Raw genomic sequence first — 22,985 nt, forward strand, 5'->3', positions numbered from 1 at the left:
AGACCCTATCTCAAAAATAAAATAAAACAAAAATAACTTTTAAAAAAAGGTTAATTAACGTTCTCTTAGGGCTTCTCAATTCTTGATTTTCAGTACATTTTAGATTATTAAAGATCTCTCTTTCCTGATCTGGACAGAACTTGTAGTAGATGGATCATCCTTCTTTGAAACCTGTTTATTTCTGGTACTGGAGAGATTGTCTAGGGGTTAAGAGCACTGGCTACTCTTTCAAAAGACCTAGGTTCCGGTCCTAGCACCCAGATGGTAACTTACAGCCATCTGTTATTCTAATCTCAGAGAATCTAATGCCTTCTTCTGGCCTTTGTACACACTGCATGCATGTGGTGCACAGACATGCACACACACAGGCACAACATTTGTACATGTATAAAGTTGTAAAAAAAAAAAAACACATTTTTACCAGTAGTTACATGACCCTTTATTTCCAAATGGAAAGTTTTTCCATCTTTTTTAAAGTGTCCTTTTCCTTTCAGCATTCCCAAAGACTTAATTTCACTTTGAAGCTACTTTGGCTGAGAGAGTAGGGTAAGATGATAATAGTTACATAGTCTTAAAGATTTGGGGTTTAGAAGTGGTATCATCCTCATCCTTTCTAATTACATGCTGCAGTCCCTTCATTACATAAATTTGCTGTTACTTTGCAACAATATTAAGCTGCTTTGTAAACCAAATAGAAAGATCTGTCACTGCCTTTCTTTATCGTTAGCTGACTAGATGAAATAGCAAGGCACGTGATACCATCTCTAACAAACAGATTCTAGAATTTCTGAACTTTATTTCCTTTCCTAAGTAGCTTTCTTCTAAGTAAAGATGGATACATCTTGATTCTTTTAGGTAACTATGCCTACCTAGTCTACACCCCTACACTCTCATTGTAGATATAAATTGTTTACATTACTAGAAATGATTGAAGGACTGAGCAGTGGAAAGAAACATCTTTTTTTATTCTTAGTTCCGTACTAACCTTGGAAGATATGGCTTGCCTCATTGTTTTAATGTTCTCAGTTTCATATAACATCACTTATAGTTTGTGAAAAGTGTTTTTGACATGCCTTGGTGCTTCTGCCTTATGTTGATGTTTTATTGTAGGTCAGTATCGCTTGTCCTGAGAGAATGGAGCCTGTCACAAAAATCTCCCATATCCCACCTAGCCGGTGGGCCTTAGTTTGCAACCTGTGCAAGTTGAAGACAGGGGCTTGTATTCAGGTAAGTTCCCTGAGAAATGGTGGAGTAAGCTAAAACCAAGTCAACCTGACTCATGGTCTCCCAGTAAAAGTGTCCTGTTAACCCACAAATCACTTGAGAGGCTACCTACTCGTGTGTAGGATACTGTCACTCCAAAGACCATTTGTGGAAATCTTTTTCAGATGTTGCCTCTGGACCATTGAGCTTGGTTTTTTTCCCCAAAGATTTATTTTTATTTATGTGTATATAGGTGGGTGCCCCAGAGGTCATAAGAGGGTGTTGGATCCCCTGGAGCTGGAGTTACAAGTGATTGTGAGCCACCCAGCATGGGTGCTGGGAATTGAACTTGTATCCTCTGAAAGTGCAGTAAATGTTCTTAACCAGTAAGCTATCTCTCCAACCCTTAAGCCTATTATTTTCAACATTCATATTGGTTACCAGGAACAGTGATACACATGTTTGTCCCAGCTTCTCAAGGTATTGAGGCAGAAGAAAATCATTTCACCTCAGAAGTTCAAGGCCAGCCTGAACAACATAGTGAGACCCCCCCTTCTCAAAATAATATTCATAATGGTATTTAATGTTCATCTTTAGTGTCAGAGCTCATGTATCAACTAGACTCTAAAGCTGAGTAATTTCATTCTGAGAGGGAATAAGCTATAACTCTAAAATATATAGCCCATGTTCTGATCAGTTTCATCCACTAACTGTCAATAAATTTAAGATCCACTATGATTAGATAGATGGTTCGGTAAACCATTTGAGTGTGGAAAGGTACATTTGAATAGATAAAAGTCTGGTGACTAGTTTTAGAAATCATTCTTAAAGAGGCTGGAGAGATGCCTTGGAGGTTAAGAGCACAGACTGTTCTTCCAGAGACGTGGGTACAGTTCCCAGCACACACAGGGCAGCTCACAACTGTCTGAAAGTCCAAGATCTGAGACCCTCACACCTTTGCATAGGTATCCATGCAGGCAAAACACCAGTGCACATAAAATAAAAATAAATTTTAAAAAATTATTCTTATAGGCATATATGGTACATGTGGTAGTACAGGTAATGTTTTTGAGATATCTAAGGTATAATGTTGTTTTCACTTTCTATTCCAAGCATAATAAGGTGACTCTGCTTGTAAGTGGGAAGGAAGGACTGACTGACTTAAATTTACTGCATGTGAGCTGCAGAGTGCTTAAGATCAGATTTGCCTGCAGACCCTCAGAGAAAGGAGTTTCTGTAATGTCATAACTTAGAGCAGTGGTTCTAGATGTTTTATTTAGTTCACTTCTGTTTAGCATAACAGGTTGCAGATTTGTCATCTGAAAAATATGAATACTTACCTTGCTCTTAAAATTGTATTTTGGCTCATTTTATTTATCTTAACTATATAACATTTTAGTGTTTAAATGGGGAAAATATCTCCCTGATATATATTTATTATCAACTTGACACGATCTAGAGTCATTTTGGAGATGACTCAGTTGAGAAAATACCCCCAAATAGATTGGCTTGTAGACAAGTCCGCGGTACATTTTCTTGATTGATGACTGATGTAGATTTCAGGCCACCATAGATGGTACTACTCCCAGGCTAGTGGTCCTGGGTGCTAAGAAAGCAGGTTGACAAATACAGAGGTGGATCCTCCCAGCCTACCATTAGACTGAGCACAGGGTCCCCAATGAAGGAGCTAGAGTCCCAATGAAGGACCCAAGGAGCTGAAGAAGTTTGCAGCCCCATAGGAGGAACAACAATATGAACTAACCAGTACACCCAGAGCTCCCAGGGACTAAATCACCAACCAAAGAGTACACATACACATGGTGGGACTCATTGCTCTAGCTGCATATGTAGCAGAAGATAGCCTAGTCAGTCATCAGTGGGAGGAGAAGCCCTTGGTCCTGTGAAGGCTCTATGCCTTCACAGTGTAGGGGAATGCTAGGGCTAGGAAGCAGGTGTGGGTGGGTTGGGGAGCAGGGGAAGAGGGGAGAGACTAGGGGAATTTTCAGAGAGGAAACTAGGAAAGGGATAACATTTGAAATGTAAATAAAGAAAATATCTAATAAAAGAGAGAGAGAGAGGGAGAGGAAAGGGAAAGGAAAGGAAAGGAAAGGAAAGGAAAGGAAAGGAAAGGAAAGGAAAGGAAAGGAAAGGAAAGGAAAGGAAAGGGGAAAGGGAAAGGGAAAGGAAAAAGGAAAGGAAAGGAGGTAGGTTGGTTTAACAAGCCATGAGGAACAATCAGTAATCAAAACTCCTCCTGGGCTTTTGCATTAGTTCCTATCTTGGGCTTCTGTACTGACTTCCCTGAATGATGGACTGCAAATTATAAGATGAAATAAATCCTTTCCTCCCCAAATTACTCTTGGCTGTGGTTTTTTTTTTTATCACAGCAATAGAAATCTTAAGCTACTAACCAAACAGAGTGTTTTGTTTATCTAAGTTATCTCCTGTTTGCTCTCCCTATATAAGACTCCTAAAGGCCAAGATGATACACCATTCATCTGTGAATTCCTCCCATTGTTAATATTCATTTAAGGTGCATTGAATAAATGCATATACATTTGAATGTATCAGATTAATTTGTGATATATATTTTCCATTGAAACAATAATTCCATGTTCATTATTTAATAATTTTATATTGATTTTACATTCAATAATATTTATTCTCATTATAATACCTATATTTCCCACTGTTTAGCTGTTAAAGATTATTTTTATATGTTAGTAATCAGTAACATAACTAGTATAGAAATCACATTTGCAGACAAGAGTTTGCATTGCAGCCTTAGGTTACACATTCTGTCTTCTATTATTGTTCATTGATGAGTTTTATCTTCCCTAGTTTTGTCTTTAGCTTTTTCCCATACCTTAACATGGCAGACAGGCAGTAAATACAAAATTGATGGATGATAGATGAATAGTAGATAAGAGTAGATAAGAGATTCTACAGGTTTCACATCTGCAGAACAATTCTTATTTTTATTTCTTAATTTTAGAGATCTTTTACTTTTGAGATCATTATACATTTTTGGTTTTTGTGTGGTGCTAGGGAATAATCTCAAGTACGCTAAACAAATGTTCTGCTACTGAGCTACACCTCTATCCCAAGCTTGAGTGTAAGGGATTGAATTTATTCAAGAAGTGTATATGCTTATTGTATACTAGGGTTTGAGTTTACCAATGAAATAACAAAGAACTTGGCACCATGGAGTTTATATTTTAATTTGTGAGAGTAAACAGTACGCAATAGATGTTAGAAGATAATAAGTGCTGTGGCAAGGAAAAATATAGAAGACAGTAAGAAGTTAGAAAGTGTGAGGCAGGGAGTATGAATTAAATTAAGTGGAGTGGATAGCATAGGACTAATTATGAAGGTGACATTTGAGCAAAGACTGCAGTGGAAGAGAAAAAGCTATGTAGATATTTAGGATAAAAGTGTTTCAGACAGAGGGAATAGCCATTGAAAAGGCCTCCATTCTGAGGGGTCCTCCCCAACCTCCTATTTCCTGAAGTTGCCTGTTTCCATTCTTTCTGCTAGACCATCCAGGTTTTGCATAGTGAGACTCTGTCTCAAAAGAAAAAATAATAAAATTGTATATACCTGTAATCTAGCACATGGGAGAAGGAGGCAGGAGAATTGGAAGTTCAAGGCCAGCCTAAACTAAAAAATTAATAAAGGTAATAAGTGAAATAAAGAAGGGACAGGGAAAAGGAAAAAAGGAAGTGGCTATAGGGTTAAATAAATGAAAAAAATGAAGCTGGGGAAAAGAGTAAGCAATTTTAAAATACAGATATAAAATATATAAATAAAATCAAATAAAGGTGAAAATATGAATAAAAAATTAAAAATATTATCAAAAGCTGAAAACTTTACTAAATAGACAAATAGGTTTTAAAAAAAAGAATAGATATATAAATGATGCAGCTTCCTTTCCCAATCTTAATATCTGGAAAGTTAAGGTAACTGGGTCTACCCTAATCCCTCTCTTTTTTTTTTTACAGTACAACTTGGTGCTATATGCTGCTATAGGGCTGGACCTATCCAGAATATATTGTCTACATCAGGAATGCTTTTGCTCTAAAAGCCTCCCTTTAGCTGCTAGAAGCCAGCAATGGCTGTAGTGAGCAACTAAAGCTGGTCTATGAGTGCACCAAAGAATGGAGGAGGAGCGGGGCAAACAAAGCAGCAAGTTATGCACTTGACAGAAAGAAATAAGAAAACCCACCTAAGAGTTAGTAATAACACCTCAAAGGAGCTGCAGAAATAAGTTGATACCCCTAGATTTGGTCTACATAACAACCAAGTACCAGTCACAAAGTATCAGCCCCAAAGGACACACACTCCCCTACCTATTATTGACTTTGCTCTCAGTCTCCACAGTAATCTGCAAAAAACTGGGTTTGTGTCTCATTACAACAGTGGACAGGGTCAGTGACCACCATGTCCTCCACTCTCTGCCTACACACCACAGCTTATCCAAGGAAATGTACAGCTTATACTCCCTACCACCCCACGTTTATTTCTCCACTCACCAGAGCCTTGGAGCAAGAGGTAATATTGGGGATTTACCACATAGAAATGGCTAACTATCCGTTTGCCTTGTCTTATTCTTGGGTCCCTCTGGAAGTCAGTTGATACCATGTAACCCAAAGCCTCTACCATAGTCACATAGCATAGATTATCTAATTCCAAGTAAGCAAAGTCAACTTTTATCAGGCACAACAGTCCAAAAGAAGCTTGCTTGTCATTTCTCAGGTACTAGAGACAAAGGGCCAAACCTTTCTTTGGGCCAGGTTAATCCTTTGTTACACAGTACTCAAAAGAAATGAAAACATAAACCTAAATAAAAACTTCTACATGAATTTTCATAGCGGCTTTACTTTATAATAGCAATAAAGAAATGATTGGCTCCAAAACCTGGCTGGCCTTTCCTCTTTTAGCCCCAAAGTATATGGATCTCTAATTATAAATACCACAGAATGACCTTTTCTAAAACTTAGATGGTGTTATGGCAGAGTCTGCTAAGAGATATTCCTAATTTACCATCCATATATTTGTCTTTTGGGGTAATTTATTTCTCTGTAGTCTATAATTTTGTCTGGAGAGACATCTGTTTTTGACATTTTATTGGTGGTTGCTAAAAATACCTTTTACTATTTGGTTTTTAAGTATCTGTCTAATTTTTAGCCAAGTGATAATAAAAATACTAAGAAATGCATCCTTAGCTTAGCATCATCCTCATTTTCATAAGGTTTGTCAAATCTGTGGAAATTTTAAGGATATATATTTCCATGTAGTATAATCAAAGTTTCTAAAAGAACTACCCCAAGCTAAAGAAGGCTTATTTTGTGAGATTGTGAGCTTTTACCTGGTATGTGGCTAGATTATCAGTTCATTGAATTCATTGGAAGTTGGGTGTGTCTAAATCAGGTACTTTAGCAATTTAATAATAAATGTAGGTCTGTGTTAGATGATCTTGGAATTATGTCCCATTCCTGAAATTCCTTTACTGTTGAGTTTAAGTATAATTCTCCTACCAGGCATGGTAGCACATGCCTTGATCTCAGTGCTTCAGTAATCCTAGCACTCAGAAAGAAGAGGCAGGTGGGTCTCTGTGAGTTCAAGTCGAACTTGGTCTATATGTTAAGTTCTAGGACAGCCAGTCTATGTAGAGAGACCTGTCTCAAAAAATGTAATCCTCCCTATTGCTCTATGGTTGATAGTATTCTCTTAGAAGAGAATTAAACATCCAAGAGAAATGAAATAATTATACAACAGTTAATAAAAGACATTCTTCAACAATCAGTAGGGTGTTAAAATATATCTCTCAGATCAAGCTTACAGAGTATAGAACTATAAACTGCACAAAATAAAAAAAAATGCATAGATGATGATTAAGAATGTCTCTTAGCAAACTGCCATAAAACCATCTAGTTTTAGAAAAGATCATTCTAGGAGCTGGAGAAATTGTTCTCATGTCTAGGAGCTGTTAAAAGCATTTGTGTTTCTTGCAGAGGACCCAGATTCAGTTCCCAGCACCCACATAGGGCTGCTCACAATTCAATAACTCCAGCTTTAGGTGATCTGACACCTTTTTTGACTTCCATGGGTAACACATACACATAGTAAACATGCATACACATTCACATAAAATACTTTTAAAATCATGTGGTATTGTAATTGAAGGCTTATACATTTTGGTGGTAAGAAGAAAAGCCAACTATACAAACTAATGCTGGTATGAAAACTCATACAAGCATTTTGTTTTCATTTCTATTGAGTATCTTGAATTTCTAAGACCTTTCATACATTGTGTTCTTTTTATCTTTATTCATTTCCAAGCTTATTCTCTGTTTAATTATCAAAACTCCAGCATGTGTATACTAAGCACAGTGACCTCCAAATAGCAGGCTTCCAAAAGAATTAGCACTTGCTTTAACTATGAAAAAATCCTACCATTTTCCTTTCACTTTTAAAAAATATTTACCCTTAATTTTAATTCAGATAACCAAAGACATTTAACTAAATCTAGAAGGTTTTTAGAGTACATATGATCTCATCCTAGATTCTTAGAAATAAAATCTCTTGTGTTAACATGTATGTGTATCCCTGTGTTTAAAAAAAAAAAAAGAGAGAGCTGTAACATTTTAACCATAAGAAATGTGGTAATTTAGCTTACACACAAAAATGCATCTGTCATGGATCAAATTCTTCCTACTGTTTCTCTATGAAGAGTCAGTGTGTGATCCATAGTAATACTTAATAAATGTATTAGATCTATCAGTGGAAGGCAGAATAGTGCAAACTTAATTTTAAAATGCCTGTAACCATATTCTCCAGTAAAACTGACTACAGTGATGAAAATATTTTATGTGCATATGTGTGTTGTCTAGTTTGGTTTAAATGTAGCTAATATGACTGAGGAGTTAAATTTTTTCAATGTATGTCTTTTTTTCAAATAACATGTATTTATTGAGGGGAGCATATGTGGAGATTAGGGAACACCTTGTAAGAGTGAGCTCTCTCATACCTTGTGGGTCCTGTGATTAAATTTGTCACCAGTTTGACAACTTACATGCTGAGCCATTTGTTCTCATTGTATGTAATTTTAATTAACTTTTTTTGCAGTTTAGTGAGTGAAACTCAGAGCCTTACACATGCAACACAAGTGTTCCTCTAATGGGGAACAACATTTTGGCTACATTGAAATTAATTTAAATTTAAATAGGCTTTCATGACTAGTTGTCTAGTTGTCTAATCTGATGGATGGCTCGGCTGTATAAGAACAATTTCAGGAAGTTAGGTTGTTTAGGTATTAAAGTTCCCTGTGGCCTTTTAGAATCATGGATGTCCTGGCAACAATATAAACTGTGCCTTTTCTTTCATTTGTTCTAAGCAACTGCGTTTTGAGTAGTATATGGTGTTGCCTGAATTGATGATATACTGGTATATATGTAATTGACATAGCTTCTGTCTTAAGCTTTATGGCCAGGGATTTTTTTCAGTTATTAGTAGGTAGTATATGAAAATTACTACAATAAAAACATGTATTGGTGATGTGGAGGACACAGAGAAGAAACCATATAACTTTACATAAATCAGAGACTTCTCCAAAAAAAAAAAAGGCAATTTCATTTTTTGTTGTTGTTTTGCTGTTTTCTATATGAGCAAGTTTCCTGGGTAACTTATAAAAGTTTTTTTACTTGTAAAATATTTTTCTCTTTTTGTTTCATTTTTTTCTTTATTTGTAAAATATTTTTCATGGTCAAGCCGCCCTTTTGTCTTCCCTTTGCTGTCTATAAGCTCACATTAGGGACTTAGGGATACAGAGCTCTCTATCCTCTTCCCATCTTCTGCACTGACACATTCTTTCTCCTTCAGTGCTCTGTGAAAAGCTGTATCACTGCCTTTCATGTCACCTGTGCCTTTGAGCACGGCCTGGAAATGAAGACCATCCTAGATGAGGGGGATGAAGTAAAGTTCAAGTCATTTTGCCTCAAGCATAGCCAAAACAAGCCAAAACTTGGGGACGCCGAGTACCACCACCACAGAGTTGCCGAGCAGAGCCAGGCAAAAAGTGAGAAAACCAGCCTACGGGCACAGAAGCTTCGTGAACTAGAAGAAGAATTCTATACCTTAGTCCAGGTAGAAGATGTTGCCAAAGAGATGGAGTTATCTGCGTTCACTGTCGATTTTATCTATAACTACTGGAAACTAAAGCGCAAAAGCAACTTCAATAAGCCATTAATTCCCCCAAAAGAAGATGAAGAAAATGGCTTGGTTCAGCCAAAAGAAGAAAGCATTCACACTCGGATGAGAATGTTTATGCATCTGCGGCAGGACCTAGAGAGGGTAAGGTGACCAGCTTTGACAAATGTCTGCATAGAGCTAGAAGATATCACTTCCAGTTTTAAAATGACCGCTCACTTATAGTGTGAGTTTCTGTGTCCTTCCTTATTGTCTGAGTTCACTGTGGCCCCAGATGTTGAGTTTTGTTTAAATTTTTACACATTTGTGCTATGGACTTAAACTTAGAGTTTATTATTCTCAGTTGATTAACTTTTTATTCACTGTCAAGTCTAAAATGGCTCGGCTATATTTTACTAACGTATTCCTGAGACTGAAGCCTAAACGAATGAACTTTGTCCAGAAAAGTACTATCTCAGGGTTTTCTCAAACTCAGCACTATTGACATCTTGAGCTGCACAGTTATTTATTGTACAGTGCTACACTTTATTGTAAGTGGCAGAATAGGATATTTAGCAGCATCAGTGATCTCTATTCACTAGATGCTAGAATCATCACTTTACACACTTGGTTCTCACAACCAGAATTGTTTTCCAAGTTTACCAGATTCCTCCTAGAGGTTAAAATCATCTCTGGTTGATAGCCACTTCACCAGACAATTCAACTTATGATATATATTCATCAGGTAAATTAAGTGCTACAAGAATTCAAAGAAATAGTTGGTGCTGTATTTACTCTAGGGAATTTTGTAATTGTATAATTATAGAAATGAGCCAGGCCTGATGGTACAGATGCCAAGTGCTATCATTCATACTCATGGATAGAAAGGGAAGGCTAAAATATGATACCATTATCATCTCACCTGGTAGATTGTGTTCATTAAATTGATCCTACTACAATGTAGGCTAGAGAGTAGGTTTCAGAGGTTTGGTCATGGTTTGTGACCCTTGGGTCTTATCTTCACTCCTCCCACAGCCACCAGAATTCAGTGGTGTTTTGTGTGTGTGTGTGTATCATTATTTCATTTGACAAATAAAGAATTGAAACTGTAAACCTTAAGTAACGTGCACAAGCTTAACAGATATACAGATGTTCCGAGCTTGGCTTGAGACTAAAATGGTATGTGATGATACATATTACATCCTTAAACATGATTTTTTTTAGGTATTTTTTCATTTACATTTCAAATGCTATCCCAAAAGTCCCCTAGACCCTCCCCCCCCACTCCCCTAGAATTCAGTGGTCTTAATATGGCTGAAGAATTTCAACTGTAAACTTGCTTAATATGACAAACATCTTGATTTGGTGGGGATTTTCTTGCAGGTCCGAAATCTGTGCTACATGATAAGCAGACGAGAGAAGCTGAAACTATCACACACCAAAGTGCAGGAACAGATTTTTGGTTTGCAAGTCCAGCTTATCAATGAAGAAATTACAGAAGGTAAAGTATTTCTTAAAGTTGTCTGAGAAAATATAGAAAATCTGATTATATTCTACTTTTACAATTTAGTATCATATCTCTTGTACCACTTAAAATATTTTTCGTTTCTTTCTAATTCCGATAATTAATGTGGTCTATTTTACTGTCGACTTGCAAGGTAAAAAAATTCCTGGGAAGAAACATGCCCCTCCTTCAAAAAAATAAGGAAGAAAAAGAAATTCAAGGATAGAATTCGAGAAGTTGTTTGAGGCAGATAATCTAGATCCCAGACAAATATTTAATGCCAGTAATTACAGCCATGAAGTATTTTGTAATTATCAAATTCACTTAAAATCAAGAAGCTAGCACCAAATCCCAGTTCCCAGAAACCATTTAATTCCAGGGTTACTCATAACAGGTACTTTTTCGGGGCGGAGGGGTTTCGAGACAGGATTTCTCTGTGTAGCCCTGGCTGTTCTGGAACTCACTTTGTAGACCAGGCTGGCCTTGAAGTCAGAAATCTGCCTTCCTCTGCTTCCCAAGTGCTGGGATTAAAGGCATCTGCCACCATGCTTGGCTCATAACAGGTACTCTTAAAAGTCATCTGTTAAAACACTCCTCAGCCAGAAGTTAAAAGAGATATATTAATATGTTCATTTCTTCATTTTTATTGAGAAGCTACTAGGGCAATGGTTCTCAACCTGTGGGTCGAAACCCCATGGGGAAGGTCAAATAATCCTTTCACAGAGGTTGCCGAAGATCATCAGAACACACAGATATATTTACATTAGGAGTCATGACAGTAACAAAATTATAAAATAGCAATGAAAATAATTTTATGGTTGTGGATTACTACAACATGAGAAGCTTTACTAAAGGATTGCAGCATTAGGAATATTGAGAACCACTGTACTAGGGATTAAGAAATAAACTAGAAGATAGTGCAGTCAATAAAAGACTCTCTACACTACCCACTTGATAAGTATCTTAGTTTGGGTTTTTTCTATGAAGAGACACCATGACCAAGGCAACTCTTACAAGGGAAAACATTTAATTAGGGCTGGCTTACAGTTTTAGAGGTTCAGTCCATTGCCATCATGATGGAAAACATGGCATTGTCCAGACAGACATGGTGCTGGAAGAGCCAAGAGTTCTACATCTTGATCAGAAGGCAGCAGCAGGAGACTGTCTTTTGCAGGCAAACAAGAGGAAGCTCTCATTCTATATTGGGTGAAAATAGAGCATTGAGACCTCAAAGCCTACCCTAACAGTGACACACCTATTCCAATAGGGCCACACCCTCTAATAGTGCCACCCCCATCAGCCAAGCATATTCAAACTACCACATTCCACTTCCTGGCCCCCTTAGGTTTGTTCAAACACATGAGTCTATGAGGGCATACATAGCCATAGCATAATGAAAAACACAAAAGTCCCCAGTCTATCATAGTCTCAACAATATTTAGTCCAAAGTTCAGAGTCTCTTCTGAGATTCATGCAATATCTTAACTGTAATCACCTATAAAATCAATACCCAAAAGCAGGTCACATAATGAGGAAATAATATGAGGAACAAAGCAAGACCAAAAACCAGCTGGGCAAACTCCAAACTCTGCATCTCCATGTCTGAAGTCCAACTTCTTTTACCTTTGTTGTGTGCTCCTCCAAAGGGCTGGCATCACTTCTCCAGCTCTGCCCTCTATAGCACTCTAAGCTCAGGTTGATCCACTCCACTACTGATGCTGTTCTTGGTGATCATTCCATGGTACTAGCATCTCCAATATGCTGGGGTCTTCCACTGCAACTAGGCTTTACCAATAGCCTCTCATAGGCTCTCTTCATGGTACCAAGCCTCAAATCATTTGCATGACCCCTTGGGTCCTGAGCTGTCGACTACAGCTGAGGCTTCACCTTCACCAATGGCTTTCCATGGCCTCCCAGAGTGCCAAACCTCAGCTGCTCTTCATGACCCCTTCATGCCTTCAAAACCAGTACCACATGGGTGACTCTTATACATTACCAAGTCCAGCTGCAGCACGAGGTACAGCCTTGGCTATCTCTGGAACACAGTTTCTTTATGCTCTCAGAAAACACTTCCAAGATTTCACCTCAGTGATGCTGGTCTCTTCTTGATCACTGTTAATTTCTTAGCTCCAGCTAACCGGCATCAATTGTCCCAGTGGTCCCTTCTATTTTGAACTCTAAAGCTAGAGCCACATGGCTGAAACTGACTAGTTCTGCTTTCTAGGACTAGAACATTGCCCACTTGTTCTGTTACATCCTTTACTGCCTATGCTTGGCTATCCTAGAACTTGCTCTGTAAACTGACCTTAAACTCAGAGATTTGCATGCCTCTGTCTCCTGAATGTTGGTATTAAAGGCACGTACCACCATGCCTGGGCCTAAGCCTTTTTTTTTTAAAGTTCATAAGATCTTTATAAGCTCTGGATTGTAGTTCATATAGTCAAATTGACAACTGAGAATAGCCTTCACAATCGACCCCTTGTCAATTTGACATATATGTGTCCAAATGAAAACAAAAGCCAGGTATAATAATGTCTAAAAATAACTATCTCTTGTTCGACTGCAAACATAAACAATAAACTTGGGTGGGATATTACCCTGAGTTCACTCCCTTAATCTATTTCCTTAAATACAGGATTCAACTCCATTCCACTTCCTGGTGTCCCATTAATACTTTAACCATGCATTTTGTATTTTTCCTTTCTCAGTTTGCTCTTTTTCATCAAAATACTGTTTTGAGATTTCCTTTGCTAATGCAGTTAATCTAAATCTTTTCACTTTAGCCTACTAAAGGCTACTTTAGTAGCCTTTATACTACTTTTCAGACAAGGGTGGAAAAAGCAGCCATATTCTTTACCAAAATACCATAAAACAGTCTGTAGGCCACATACTAACATTCTTCTCTTCTAAAACCTCTTGGGATATGTTCCAATAGTTGAAATCACCCTCAGTGCCAGTGTCTTCCATATTCCTACTAGGATGGCCCATTAAGTCCCACTAAAACATTCCATTGCTTTCTAAACCCCAAGTCCCAAAATCCAAATTCCTCCAAGCAAAAGAATGGTCAGGGCTATCACAGCAATACCCCAGTCCCTGGGACCTGTCTTAGTTAGGGTTTTTATTGTTGTGAACAGACACCATGACCAAGGAAACAATTAGACTGGCCTACACTTTCAGGGGTTTAGTCCATTATCATCATGGCCAGAGGTATGGCAGTAAACAGGCAAATATGGTGCTGGAAAAGGAGCTAAGAGTTTAACATCTTGATCTGAAGACAGCCAAGAGGAGACCATCTTTTGCAGGTAGCTAGAAGAAGACTGATTGAGCAGAGCTTGAGCACTAGGAGCCCTTAAAGCTCACTCCCACAGTGACACCCTTCCTCCAACAAGGCCACACCTCCTAATATAGTGGCACTCCCATGGGCCAATCATATTCAAACCACCACAGTGAGAGAGGTGGATGATGATAATTACAGTACCCAAAGTGGAAGCTTGACTAGAATTATGACAGCCATATACAGTGACACCTCCCTGTGTTTCTTTTAATATAAAGATAGGTGAGAGAATCTGAGTACTGCAAGTAACTGGTGAGTTGTTCTTAATGTATAAAATCAGCAACTGCTAAAAGCCAACCATAGAATAAGATAGATGTCAAAAACTTCGTGACTGTAGGTCACAGCAGACTGGTATAGCAGGAAGTAACAGAGTATTCAGCCACAAGGTTTCCCTATAACATGACTACCAAGGCAATAAGAAGCAAAGGACAACAGGGAGAAGCCCGTGTGCCAATGAGATTGGACTTAACCAAGTAGCTTCTGATTATAAGAATATGATTTACAATATCAACAAATGGCAAGCCCTAGCAGCTGTGGGACCTGTAGTTGTTTAAAATGGACCCTTGAGGAATATCCTTTTAGGATACCTGCAAGCCATCCTCTCTATACCTCATTTTCAGTTTTTTTTTTCCTTCGAGACAGGGTTTCTCTGTGAAGCTCTGGCTGTCCTGGAACTCACTCTGTAGACCAAGCTGGCCTCGAACTCAGAAATCTGCCTGCCTCTGCCTCCCAAGTGCTGGGATTAAAGGCGGGTGCCACCACACCCGGCTTATACCTCATTTTTAAAAAGCTATATATGTTGTAATATGATAATGGGCAAAGGCCAATTGTAGGGTGACATCCAGATAATTAATACTTCTCTGGATAAACCTATATGTTGTGATTCTTTCCTGTGGTCCTTACCACTATAATACTTTGCCCAAGGCCAGCAAGATGGCTCAGCAGGTAAAAGCACTTGCTTTGAAAGTCAGGTGGCCTAGCTTTGATCCTTAGAACCCATATATATATATATAAGATATATATAAGAATTGACTCCATAAAGTTGTCATCTACCAGCTGGGCGTGGTGGCGCACACCTTTAATCCTAGCACTTGGGAGGCAGAGGCAGGCAGATTTCTGAGTTCAAGGTCAGCCTGGTCTACAGAGTGAATTCCAAGACAGCCAGGGCTATACAGAGAAACCCTGTCCTGAAAAACTGAAAAAAAAAAAAAAACAAAACCAAAGTTGTCATCTACCTCTACACACATACTCTTGTACCCATACATTGGTCCAATAATATTTTTAAAACTATCCTATACCCTATAATCATTTGTAATCATGAAACTAGAGGTTAAGGGCATAAAATATTCTGGAGCCACTCACTGCTTCTAATGCCAAGTTAAAATACTTACTTACCTTTGCCTCACAAAAACCTGTACTGTGTTTCTGAGGTTTTCTATTTGAATTATTTGGGAATTCCCAAGATGATAGGAGAATAACATCAGAAACATCAGAGAATAAGAGGTATATATTCAGTCCTGTTCATTATGCATATGCCCAATCATAAACACACAAGGAACTTATTTCAAACCACTGTGAGTGACATTCTTTATAGAAATGAAATGCAAGGGAAAGTCTAAGGGAAGAGTTCAAGCCCCAGCACTCAAATAAAAAGCCTGTGTGGTGCACACCCCTGTGCTGTGATTCTAGCACCAGTTAAGTGGAGAAAGAATGATCCCAGAAGTATGCTAGTCTCACCAATTATTGAGCTCAACGTTCAGTAAAAAGCCCTGTCTGAAAAACCAAGGTAGAGAAGGATGGAGTGAAGAACTCTGTGAGGGGGGGACCAGGAAGGGAAATAGTTTAATAAAAAATAAGGTAGAGAACAATTGAAGAAAACAACCAGTATCAACCTCTGGCCTCCACATGCATATATGTGTGTACAGTTGCACCCACACATACACAAAAAAATGAAAGACATGGAGATAGGGATGTGTGACAGAGCACACTAGTTGTTGATCTTGTTTTGTAAGTTAGGAAAGCAAAGGTGAAAAGATGGGAGCCATGGATAGTGTTTTCTGTGGGTCTCTGGGTTCATCGTCTACTGCTACTCTCTTCATCTACTTACCATGGTATACATGCTCTTCAAAGACAGGTGCTCATTAGACACTTGGAACAATAGGTTTGTGAATTCACTTTGTGATACATATATACGCTAATAATTAAATCGGTTGTTAAACAAATCTTTCTTTTTTATCTCAGGACTTTCTTTGACAAATGCACTAGAGAACTCACTGTTTTACCCACCACCACGAATTACCTTAAAGTTAAAGATGCCTAAATCAGCCTCAGAAGATTGCAAAGACAGCTCCACAGAAACTGAACACCAACTCTCGTCTCCTGGCAGCAGCTCCCCTGGTCACAGTAAAAGGAGCCCTCAGATGCCTGAGGAACCACTGGATATGAATGTGAAAATATATCCAAGATATCCACTAGAAAGCAAAAGTAACTGTTTGCTGACTAGCCGAAGCCATTCTCGATGTGAAACCAAGAGCTCCAGTCCCACTCCAAGAGCTCCATCTGCAGAATTCTATCATGGGCAATCATTAGGGAAGCCTCTGGCCCTTCAGGCTGCCCTCCATGGACAGGTGTCTATTGGTAATGGGAAGAATCAGCCTAACTCCAGGCTTTCTAGTTCCAATGGCCTGGAGGGCAACTGGTCTGGGAACATCACCCAGAAAGTTAATTCAAGTGAGATGTGCTATGACCAGGAGTCCATGCTCAGCTCCCACTTACCCAGTCCAGGCAACATTAGAAAATCTGGCATGGAACATTTCAGCAGGTCCTTTAAGGAGGCCACCAATACATGGGTGAAGCCTACTGAGGACCTCCAGTACTGTGTTAAGCCAACTAAGAATGTGAGCTCTAAGGAGCAGTTGTGGGGTAGACAGCTTCTCAGGCGTTCTACAGGAAGAGCTTCATATCAGGAAACTGATGGCTATTGCCCTGATTTGGAGCCCAGTGATTCAGAAGCAGAAGGGGAGGGGAATAAAGAAACACCAAGGGTAAAGAGAGAGAGTTCTGACAGAGAAAATCCTTCCCATGATTCTGCTCGGGAGTGCCATGGGAAAAGTAAGACACACCCTCATTCCCACAGCTCAATGCAAAGGTGATCAGAACCGCCTAAGGGTAACCCAGCCTTTGCCCCGTATACTGGGGGAAATCTAAACACCAAAAGGATTCTAGTGTATATTAGGGGGAATTGCAGGGAAAATGATGGTTTGAAGTTTTTGAAAGCATTTCAGGTCTAGTTTTTATAAGCACATTACAAGAGTTGCAGATTGTCTGGGGTTGCTTTGTCGGAGGCTGCTGGGAACAGTTGGGCCCAGAGTATTTGCTCAGTGAGTACTTCAGGGCAGCTTTCCCCTTACATTAACACACTGATTAATCTACATATTAAGAATCCTTGCATTGTCGGTGGATTTGCAAGAGGATGTGACAGACACTAAAACTACTTATCTTTTGAAACTATAACATGTGACTCCTTGAAGCTCAAATCTAGAAAATTTCTAATTCCACTGGTATCTGTAAAACCTTCAAGAGAGAGACCAGGAGAGCAACAGTCTCAGATACTGACACTTACTGTTGTCTTCCTTGCTTCATGCAAGGTTGAGTTTCTTTCACAGTATCATATTTTACAAGGTCAGTTCTTCTAGGTGTCCAGTACCTGTTCCTAGACCTACTTCTTGGGGACACATTCATAACTCTCTTATCCAGCTAACAAGCTAACTTGTGAATAGTGTTTACAAAAGTACAGAAGTACTACTTCCAAGGAAAATGCTCTGCTTCTCAAGGCATTTGTGAAGATGTCCAGAACATTTTCCAAAGTGTGACCTTTTCTGGTATATTTGTACCAGGTCAGGGTTTTTTTCTGTTGTTTTCAAATAAGTTTGAGTAAAGTTTGGCTGACAGTTTTTGTATACCTGCTTTAATGTTTATAAAATTTTTATTGAGGAATAATTAAGATATAGTGTAATACACAGAGGCTTAAGTATTCTTACGTGCTTTAATTTTGAAACAGATTTTTATTGTCAGAAATTTGAAAGCATGTGTTCAACACATGGATATAATTTAGCTTTTTATGAATTTTAAATCCAAGGCCATTTCCCAAGCATAAAAGTTGGAGCCATTTTTCAGAACTTGCTTATACCACATTACCAAATAATCAACCTTGATTCATTTCTAGACGAAGAGAATTTTGAAGCAGGGGATAAAACAAGTCTGCTTCCCATTTAAGCAAAAGGAGAAAGTAACAGTTTATAAAAATGTGTGAGGCAGACTGTAATTCTCAGCTTCCTTTTCTTCTTAGCCTTAAAATAATATTCTCTTTCTTCTAGTTCGGGAACATATAGAGAGAATTTTCAAACAAGAGGCCATTTTCAATTTCTGAAGTTTCATGCTGGTGAAAGAAGCCAGCTGCAGTAGGTGCCAGTGCTATGGAGCTAGAAAACTCAGCAGTTTGCCTCTCCTTCACTTTCATTCCTACAGCCTCATTAAAGACTTTTTTGGGGTTTTGTTTTCTCCTGTTTTGAAATTTTGTGTATTTTGCCTCTCTTTTGGCTGCATCTTCAAAATAATTCCTTTTGTGCCTATGAACATGTGTGAACAGACCATAACATGAATAATAGGTGTCCTGTATTTTCTTTTAGTTGAAAACATGAGGAAGAGAATTCCCTTTCTTCATACCCTCAGCTTCTGTGCTTATTTGAATACTCATAGGGTACATATAAATTTAATACTTTCATGGTAATGAGTATAATGAAGCTGAGTTGCAAATTCCTTAAAGGCCAACAGGTTGCCTGTGTCCTTTCATGCTTTTGAATTCTGAGGCAAGGGAGCAAACATGGAAACAGTGCTTTAGCCAAATTCCATATGTAATGCCATTGGAAGAGTATTGCCTGAAAAATTCAAGTCAGGGAGATAAAATGGTAACTTTTTTAGAGAATTTTCCTGGGTAAACAAATGAGCCAGCCTTCCATTGTATACATTCCAAATGCCCCAAGCATCTGCTACATTTTGTTCTTTGAAGTATTACCTCTTAACCTTTGTTAATGTTTTTTGTCTTGTCTTATAAAAGTTTTGAAGATGAACTCAATCTTTTTTCAAATGTCACCTTTTTATCAATACTTTTTCATTAAATTATGAAAACTGTTAACCTCTGTCAGTGTGATAATTTTCTATTTTGGCATACTGATTTTTTACATTGATGAATTTACTGTATGTTAAAAATCCATACAAATGAAGCAAACTGAAGCGAGGTTCAGGGAGGAAGAATTGAATGTTTAGAAGCACAAATCATCAGAATATGGTGATGCATGTTTAGCAACCCAGTAGGAATCTGAAACAGAAAAATAATTCCTAGGACAGCCTGGGTTACATGATAAGACCCTGTCTCAAAGAAAAAGCACACATTCAGAATTCAAGTCAATACCAGAAGTCAAAGAGAACCCTATGTATTTTGCCCAGAAATCATGATTTCATCAGGCCAGTAAGAAAAGACTTTAGAATCATCATTTAAAATAGCCAGGGACATGGATCCTATCTAAAGGCTATTATTTATAATATTTATTCTACACGGAGCTCTGAGAGTGTCTTATAATCAGGTTTATATGGTCTCATGGCAGGACTTTGTGTGGTAAACATTTTCAAGTTGTCAAAGGTCATTAAGTAAATCATTAGCAAAAGATAGATAAAATGATAGTTTTTGCCTCTGCCCACCTCGCTTGTTAATAAGTAACTGTTCTGGTAGTTCATTATGAAGACTTTAAACAACAAATATATTTTGTTAGAGCCACCAAAGGCTACTGGGTTTTTAAGAATGTGAGCATTTCCAATAGGAGGTGAACATTTGGGGTTTGCAACCCCATAGGAAGAAGAATATGAACCAACCAGACCTCCCCCCAACCCCACCCCACCCCTGCCAGAGCTCCCAGGGACTAATTAAACCACCAACCACGAAGCACACCTGGAGGAACCGATGGCTCCAGCCACATATGTAGCAGAGGATGGCCTTGTCAGGCATCAATGGGAGAAGAGGCCCTTCGTCCGGTGAAGGCTTTATGCCCCAGTGTAGAGGAATGCCAGGGTGGGAATGCGAGAGTTGGGGGGGAATGGGATAGGGGGCTTCCAGGGGACATACTGGGATAGGGGATAACATTTGAAATGTAAATAAATATCCGATTTTTAAAAAATGCTTAAATGTAGAGAGCAAGCCAGCTGATGAACAGTCCCAGGTTTTTTCCCTGAAAGATCAAAATCCTCAATATGCTTGTTTTTTTTTTTTCCATTTTGCCATGCTGAGGATAGAAACCAGGACTTTGAGCATGCTAGATAAGTACTCTCCCACTGACCTACAAAGCCCCTTACATTTTTTAGAACTGAAGAAAAGTACCCAACGGCAAAAGTATATTCAGCACCCATTAATTTTGATGTGTTATTATTTCAAAGACAATGTATTGTATAACATTTGCGTTTTCTCAGTGCTACTGTCTTGTGGAAATCAGCAATTGTGTGATAATGGTTTTAAAAGGACAGTAAATCCCACCCTGAGGCTATCTCTGCAGCCAACTTTGTTTTTATTTTTGTTTTTAATTGTTTTCTTTTTTAAAGAATTATTTATTTTATGTCTATGAGTACACTGTAGCTGTCTTCAGATCACACCAGAAGAGTGCATTAGATCCCATTAAAGATGGTTGTGAACCACCAAGTGGTTGCTGGGAATTGAATTCAGGATCTCTGGAAGAGCAGTCAGTGCCCTTAACCACTGAGCCACCTCTCCAGCCCTGCAGCCAACTTTGTAACACTTGGTTTAGCACTATTAAAGAAGGCTTCTGGGAGTTCAGTTGAGTTTACATCACAGAATGGAAGAGAATAAATGATCTAAAGACTTTGCCTTTGCAATGAGACAGGCAGGGAATTACACAACCCCTGTGTCCAGTCACTGGTAAGTTCCTCTGCCATATGCTTCCAAATACATTTATCATCATGTTGAGGTTGATTGGGGTGTGAGCATTTTGCAAGGCCTTACCATCAGGCTCCAAACATCCTTCCCCTCCCTTCACTGCTACTTTAATTCCCTTTCATTTCAGTTAAGTAAGTGGCAAGTAGCTTAGCAACAGACTGGAAAGATGAACCTCAAGCTGTGCTCATCACAGCCAGAAGTTGGAGCTGAGAGAACATCTGCAGAACTGCCGTTTGCTGAGTTGTTTTGGGAAATGTTGAGCTGTAATGGAGCTACTTTCCTGAAGCATATGTGGAAATCATGGGATGCTTTAGTCATTTCTCACCTTAAACTCTTAAAAACTTAAAATTTAGAAGTAATGCCTTCAGCCCTATAAACAAATAAATAAACACACCTGGACAGTCCCTATCTAGATTAGTCTGCTTCATGGGGATGTGGATATTAGATGCTTCTTCATGCTTTGATAATCCTGGCCTGTGCACTATTTTTTTCCTTCTGTTCACCAGTTTTTCCCCCTTCTAATTTGGAAAACAAAAACCCTAGTTCAATTCTTCCCCATTTTCCCTGTCTCTGCAAGGATCTAAAGGGGTAAAACCAATGAGAGTGTTTGCAAGGCTGCTGTTGGCTGCATCAATGCAGTGGCCACTCAGCCTTTTCAGTTATACTTTCTAACTGAATAGTAATGTGGGAGCAATGAGGAACAGGCTTGCCTCCCTCTCAAGAGAATTTGCCCCATTGTTGCCCTCAAGACCCCCCAAATGGACTGAGAATAAAGCTTACTTTCAAGACAGTTACTTAGGTCCCTTACAGAACAACCAAGGACAAACTAGGAAATACACTTGGGACCAGTTAACTTGAAAAAAAAAAAAAGTGTTGATGTGTCAGGCTTATCCACAACTACAGGAAGATGAGACTATTGGCTCCTTTTGGCACATGTAAAAGCAGACCAAATGGTTAAACTTGTTCAAGGCCCTACAGCTAAGTCTACAGCAGCATCAAGATTGAAGCCAATACAATCATTGATTTCTGTGTCTAGGGTACCTTCTTGAAACATCCTTACACATTTCTCCCTGAAGGAAACAACCTTTGTTGAGGGCTAGTCATTGATTTGATGCCATCTTTGATAGAACTTATAAATCAAAATTAACCATCTTAGGCTAGAGAGATGGTTCAGTGATTAAGAGAGAGTACTTGTTAGTCAGCCGGGCGTGGTGGCGCATGCCTTTAATCCTAGCACTGGGGAGGCAGAGGCAGGCAGATTTCTGAGTTCGAGGCCAGCCTGGTCTACAAAGTGAGTTCCAGGACAGCCAGAGCTACACAGAGAAACCTTGTCTCGAAAAAACAAACAAACAAACAAAGGCACAAGTTAAAAACCAAGAGAATAACCCAGATGGTGGTGGCAGTTGCCTTTAATCCCAGTACTTAGGAGGCAGATCTCCAAGTCAGAGGCCAGCCTGCTCTACAAAGCAAGTTCCAGGACAGCCAGGGCTACATAGAGAAATCCTGTCTCAAAAATAACCAACCCAACAAACAAATCCAAGAAAATAGAGGGTTAGAGTTTGGGTCTAGTGGCACTCTAGTGTAACAGCTCTAAGAAAGCTAACACAGGATACCAAATTGGAAGCTGGCCTGAGATGTATAGGGAAACCCCAGCTTTTCAAAAAGAATAAAAGGCTAGAAAGGGAGATACCAAAAGAAGACTGGAATCACTATATTAATAGCCTACAAAGACAGATTCAAGAGAACATAAACAATCC

At 38.7% G+C, this 22,985-nt stretch overlaps 1 protein-coding gene across 4 annotated transcripts in view; it reads left to right on the forward strand.

The window, feature by feature from the left end:
- The window catches only part of Jade3 (jade family PHD finger 3), an 88,528-nt gene extending 69,106 nt beyond the window's left edge, over positions 1 to 19,422 (forward strand). For 3 of the 4 annotated variants that reach the window (XM_029473174.1, XM_029473171.1, XM_029473173.1), the window contains 4 exons: positions 1,111 to 1,227; positions 9,085 to 9,555; positions 10,774 to 10,891; positions 16,470 to 19,380. In XM_029473174.1, the coding sequence (XP_029329034.1) occupies positions 1,111 to 1,227; positions 9,085 to 9,555; positions 10,774 to 10,891; positions 16,470 to 17,380 (1,617 nt within the window). In that variant the 3' untranslated portion in view covers positions 17,381 to 19,380. Of the gene's footprint in view, positions 1 to 1,110; positions 1,228 to 9,084; positions 9,556 to 10,773; positions 10,892 to 16,469 lie in introns of all 4 variants that reach the window. The other variant, XM_021153960.1, reaches the window with a different exon arrangement.
- The last annotated feature ends 3,563 nt before the right edge of the window (positions 19,423 to 22,985 follow it).

This window comes from Mus caroli, chromosome X (genome assembly GCF_900094665.2).
Source record: "Mus caroli chromosome X, CAROLI_EIJ_v1.1, whole genome shotgun sequence".
In the NCBI taxonomy this organism is placed as follows: domain Eukaryota; kingdom Metazoa; phylum Chordata; class Mammalia; order Rodentia; family Muridae; genus Mus; species Mus caroli.